The sequence below is a fragment of the Rousettus aegyptiacus genome, unplaced genomic scaffold (genome assembly GCF_014176215.1).
Source record: "Rousettus aegyptiacus isolate mRouAeg1 unplaced genomic scaffold, mRouAeg1.p scaffold_m13_p_5, whole genome shotgun sequence".
NCBI lineage: Eukaryota > Metazoa > Chordata > Mammalia > Chiroptera > Pteropodidae > Rousettus > Rousettus aegyptiacus.
In genome coordinates, this window is record NW_023416308.1 from 4,773,989 (window position 1) to 4,780,164 (window position 6,176).

General features: G+C 39.9%; 1 protein-coding gene across 3 annotated transcripts in view; it reads left to right on the forward strand.

The window, feature by feature from the left end:
* Positions 1–2,704, forward strand: part of IFT81 (intraflagellar transport 81) — a 65,826-nt gene extending 63,122 nt beyond the window's left edge. For 2 of the 3 annotated variants that reach the window (XM_016149656.2, XM_016149657.2), the window contains exon 19: positions 1,967–2,704. In XM_016149656.2, the coding sequence (XP_016005142.2) occupies positions 1,967–2,149 (183 nt within the window). In that variant the 3' untranslated portion in view covers positions 2,150–2,704. The remainder of the gene's footprint in view (positions 1–1,966) is intronic. The other variant, XM_016149659.2, reaches the window with a different exon arrangement.
* The last annotated feature ends 3,472 nt before the right edge of the window (positions 2,705–6,176 follow it).

A 6,176-nucleotide genomic window follows, 5' to 3' on the forward strand; every position in this document is an offset into this window, starting at 1 on the left:
CTCGTTTTGTGGCCCAGCATGTGTTCTGTCATGGAGGGCGTTTCCTGTGTGCTTGGGGGCAGTGTGTGTTCTGCTGTGTTTGGACAGAATGGTCATTAAATAAATGTCTATTAAGTTCATCTGAAAAAATAAAAAAGTGATGATCATGTAAGCCTTCCAAACAATCCTGCGCTGGGCATCCACAGACCTCCCCAGGCAACTGAGTTTCTGATGCTTGGCCAACATCTCATGCTGTAGTTCACACTGCCATTCACAAGAATTTGCTTGCCAGGTGCTATGGACTATTGTACTGAAAGTTGCAATTTCACCCCCACCATTCCACCTACCCCTTAAAGAATAATGGAATCCGTGACAGGTATTTTTTGTACATTGCAACTATCAACAAAGTTAATCTGAATTAAATGACAGTAACATTAAAAATAAATTATATCCTAAAGTCAGTTGTATTCATAAAGTTAAAGGTTTCAAACACACGTGGTTGTAAAGCAATTTAAAATTAATATTTCCGACACAGACAGTGCCCACATCCTGTCTTTGGTTCTTTAAATAACTTTTATGTGTTGTTAGGATTTTTGACAAGGAGATTATTTCAATAATATAAGAAAAGTTACAGTTGAAGCAGCACCTTAATCTTAAAACCATGCTTAGAAGTTTTAAAATTCTCGCTCTGTCTCCCTCCTTTGGTTTTAGTTTATGAGGATAAAAATATTTCTTGTACTTTATTTGCAACATAGACTTAAATAGATGTATTTGCATACTGGGTATTGTGTCAAAAATTTTCTTAGTTCTTTTTCGTTTCCTATTGCTCTTTGCTGTCACCATTACTCTCATCGGCCGTGGCTGGGGAGGGCAGTGATTAGTAAGTGATTTGAACCTGGTCCTTGGCTCAGTTTAGCCTCTCGCTGGGGCAAGTACCAAGAATCGGCGTGCTCACCGGTGTTCTTAGATCAGCTTCACGCTGGGAAAGGGCGAGATGGGGAGGTCTGTGTGATCCGTGTCTGCGTCCTGGCTTGTTTTTCTGTCCTGGCTTGTTTTTCTCACACTCGGTGCCGCTCTGTGTATTTCTGCCACACCATCACCTTCTCTGTTTCCCTCTTCTTTCCTTTTTTCTGGCCTCTCGTTGTCGCTGACTTGGCGCTACCCCTCCTTTCTGTCACCCCTCCTTGTAATATTTTTACAATTGATTGAAAAATTATCTTATTCCTGTTGATAACTTTGAAGTCAGTGAGTAGAACAGTTTGGGCAGGTGGAACCATATAGATTATTAGTAACGAAAACAATTCTAATGAGGATTAGGGCCTATTTAATAGTGTGTTTAAAAAAAAAAAAAAAAAAGAACTTCGCCTTCTCCCTGAGAAATACATGCATGTAATTTTATTTATTTGGACATACACAGTACATACATTGAGTCAGGAAAGAATACAATATTTAATAATGCATATAACAACTAATAGTTTTTCTTGTATTTTTACATCAATTATGTCATGTGAAAAAACAGTCTTATAAGGCAGATACTTGTATAAGTTTCCCCAGTTATTAGCCTTAATTGACAGTTTAGAAAATTGAAGTCCAAAGATACCGTGTCTTCCTCAGAGCTTGTGGCAAAGCCAAGGTTGAAACTCAAGTCTTCTGACTCCCACAATCTGCATTCTTTTTTCTGCACTGTGATACTGTTCCATTTTCCTGATTCCCTTTGCTTCCCCCCCCTTACTTTTATTTATATGTGTATGTATATATATATATATATATATATATATATATATATATATTTTTTTAACTTCAGGTTGTCCTACCTCTATCATACATTTATTTGGTTGTATAATCGTAGTTTTCATCCATCATAGAAAGCCTGGTTTACTTAACTGTTATTCAGCAATCGTACAAAGCACACCATAGTCTTCTGAGTATGGCAATAGAAGTAAATTCCTGTAACTGAATTTAATTACTCTTGATTTTTTTATAATAGAAACTTCGGGAAAAACAAAAGGCTATTCGAGAAAGTCATGGTCCAAATATGAAACAAGCGAAAATGTGGCGCGATTTTGAACAATTGATGGAATGTAAGAAACAGTGCTTTCTGAAACAACAAAGCCAAACGTCCATTGGCCAGGTAATTCAGGAGGGAGGAGAGGACCGGCTGATCCTCTGAACCCGCGTGTCCCCATCGGGGCTTTTAGCTGATACAGCTAGTCTGAGCGTAATCCCACGATGCATTTCTTGTCATGAAAGTGGTTTGTACAACATTTTGCGTTCAGATTAGCCATTCCCTATTGAGTTTTCTTGGAAAATAATGTTAAGGGAGATTTTGGTTTTAAAATTTTTTAATATAAAAAAAGACTTATTTTTGCTTAGTTTAGACATCACTGGTATCTAAGTCTTTATGCGACAGGAGACTACTTTCTCCTGTTAACTTTCTGTAAATGTAAATATATGCCCATTAAGAACATGTAGTTTTTTAAAAACGTAATAACCCAATGGCTTAATGTTTTTCTTAATCTTTTTTTAAATTTAGAAGAATCTTTTAGGAACTAATTTCTCTTGTTTTGAAGAAACATTTATCTGAAGTTCAGCAATTCCTACAGTTTCACTTCAGTTTCTTTTTCTTCTGTAAAATTGAAAAATATATATATATTGAATAACATATTTGTTCTATTTGTATTATTTAAAAGCAAATAAAACTTGGTGCCTATATCATGGCTATTTATTTTAAAATTATACAGTTGCGTCAAAATTTATTTTTAAGTAAGAATTCATATTATAGTATTATATTAAATTTAAGGATTATCACTTATTTTTACCAAAACTCTAATATAGTATTTAGGTTTTTGGGACTGTTATTTTAAACATAAAAACTGTCATAGAATATAGATGTTTTCATGTGCTAAAAAGTTAGCACCAGATTTTAAGTGAAATTTAAGAGCTCAAAGTGCCTCTTATCTCTTCCAAATTTCCTTTGCTCCACCCTCATTTGGACATAGTACTTGAATTTTTTTTTCCTTAAAGAAAAATATTAAATTTATATACCATAATTTACTTCATTTCAGTTTTCGGATACTTTTCAAAATGTTTTTCTTTTAGATTTGAAAACTCATATTTCACGTTGTTAGCATGTCCATCTTGGGTTAGTTCTTTTGGAAAAAACTTAATGAAGAAAATTATTTCGACCCTGTGCGAAATATACAGACTTGATTATGGCTTTGGATCTCTTTGTTCCCAAGTGTGTACTACTCTTAATTTTTGTTCAAAAGCTTCTTTTTTGGAAATCAGAGAAACTTACTAGCATGGAGAGTATTGATTTTTTTTAGGAGCGATTATAAGAAGAGATGGAGTCCATCAGAGCAAGGAAGAACTTACCAGGAAAGTGTGGAAGGAAACTTCTTTTAACAATTTTTAAGAAAAAAAAAGCCTTTCGATGTAATTAAGTGGTTTGAATCTGGGCTTCATCTTACGTTGGCCACTTATCTGGGCAAGTATCGAGTACCAGCATTTCCCTCTGTGCCTTTAGATCGGCTATCAAATCAGCCATGTTCTAAGAGAGTAAATGCTGTGTTTCAGTGTGTGGAACAAACCCTTCTTAATTTAATAATCAGCTTTTGAAAATCAAGGTAGATTTATTTGTTCAGTGTTGGCTACTGGCTTGTTATTTTTAAGCCAGTAGTAAGGGATGGTCCTTTAACCAGAGTTTGAATTCCTTTGCAAATATTTGAAAAAGACTAGATGCCCTTTACAGAAACAGCATTTTATTCCCCAAAGGAAAGTCAGCTTGTGAGGTTATTAAGCCTGGTATTTAATATTTTTAGCCTTCACATCTGTAGTGCGCTCCTCTTAATTTTTAAAATTGTTAATGACAGATACCCCAAGGAATGCTTTTAATTCCAGCTTGATTATTGCTCGCCATCTTTGTTCCACACAGAAAGAGTATGTGGATTAAACACTGAGGCAGCTCCAAAGTGACTTTATTAACTGAAGCAGAACATCACTATTACTTCCAGAAAAGCAAATTGAAAAAAGACCGAAAGTACAAAGTTATTTATAGTTTTTATGTAACATTGGACACTTAGTAATGCAGCTTAATGGGTTTTTGTACAGTGACTTTCCACTCATTTAGTAATTCGATTGTAACATTAAAAGGCTTCGACTGACTCTAACAGTTTTTGACAGCTGGCACTAACAGAAGAGCTTATTACATTTTTCCTTCAGGATTGGTACCGTAGCTGGCTAGCTGATGAGAGTACTTAATCGTTTTGGAAAATAATGTGTCTTCCACATGATGGCCCAAATAAAGGAGAAAAATGTAGTCTGTGAAATCTGCTTCTGTGTTCGCAGATTTCCTTCTCCCAGGACCCAGCGTTGCCAACTGCCGGGTGGAACTGACTGTACAAACTGTACATTTCAAAAGGCCACCGCTTATCTTGCTTTCTGGATTAGTTCAGGAAATAATTCAATTTTAGGGTTGTCCTTTAAGAAGAAGAATCTTACAAAAGCATAAAAGCTTTTCTGTTATAAATCTATTGACGACTAAATCTAAAATCAGGTGCTTGCCAGGCGGGGAGGGTGAACCCGAAGGGTCTGGGGACGTTGCTCAGAGGCGTGTGGAAGTCAAACCAGATCTCAGGAGATGGCAGGACACTTAACTTTCTTCTCTAGATTAATAGTTCCTGCCATTTTGCTTTACTGTGGTGGGCAGCAATAATAAAAGAAGCCATTTCATTAAGCTATCAAATTCAAATGTATTATTCTGCCAAATTAGTTTACATAACATATGATTTTTGGAAACTTTTCAGCGCTCTGCATTTTCCAAATACGTTTGTTTCTTAAGTTTTTAGGATCATGTGATACAGAGTACTTTTTGGTAATTTGAGTAAAATAAGAGATTGAATATGTTGCTCAGACTTAAAATATGTAAATGTGCAGAATTCTTCTGCATTGAATTTGAAAACATGCGCACATAGGTGGCTTACCAAAGCTGCCTTTACAAAGGCAAAAACAAGTTTGTACTGAAAAGCGACTTCATATGGAGATGCCGTGTCTTAGGGAAACCCTGTGTCACACAGGCGTCCACACGTTGGTGACTAACGAGTGAGGCTCCAAGGCTTGTTTCTGGGCGCTCGGGCCATTCTTCTTGCTTGGCACATGAGGCGTTTAGCCCTAGGGAGAGGGTAGGGTTGCACCCCGGTGACGAACTTCCACTGAGCTCCGTCACATCAATAGTTTCTCCATGGTCGTAGTGAAGGTGAGAGCTACCTTATAAACACAGTGAATGTGCTTTTTAAAAACCATGACAGCCAGGAGAGAGGCAAAGTTGCATTTTTATTAAATATGTAATTGTCCCTCTGCTCAGGTGGAACTGCTGGCTTCGCCCCCCCCCCACACACACACACCTTCTTTTCTTTTTTTTTTCTAAGGAGAGCAGTTTAGTTAGAGGCCTTCGGTGTGTGGCGCGGTGTGGGCGCTTGATCCAGGCAGGTTAAAGGGGGACCATTCAAAGTTACGTGTGCGTTTTCATTATTTGACTCTCTTTTCATAAGACAATCTTAAAAAGAGAAAGTTGGCTCTAACTGTCGTTTTTAGTCCCATCCCATCCTCGCAAGAGAAGTCAAAAACTGCAACACAGAGCCCAGCAGGTAGGTGTCTTTGAAGACTTGGCACGTGCGCTCTGCTCCCGGGCTCCCTCCGTCGGCCCCTGGGAGAACTGCTCAGCAAACCCGTCGTTTCCCAGTCTCCTTTCCAGACGGGCTCGGGAGAGCTGAGTCACCGAGCTTGGTTCGCCGCCGCGGAAACGCACGTTTCGGAACACAGGAGGAAACGGAAGATTTCTGCTGGAAGGTGACAGTACCAGTTTCCGCCTCCGGCGGAGGGTGACGGCCGGTGCCCGGCGGCGACGGCCCGGCCGCCGCTCAGCGCTGCCCGGTGCCGCACGGGGCCGTGTCCGGAGCCTTCGAAGCGGCGCGGGCGGCCGCGTGCGCTCGGCCCGCCGGGCCGCGGGGCCCGGAACTCGCAGGGGCGGAAACGCCTTTTACTAAACCAGAGCGAACGGCCGTGACCCGCCGCAGCCCTGTCGGCGTCGTGCTCGGGGCGCCGAGCAGGAGGAGGAGGGCGGCAGCGGGTGGCAGCCGCGGCCCGGGGCGCTGTGCGGTAAGAGCTCACGTGACTCTCACAACGAGGCTGTGGGGTGG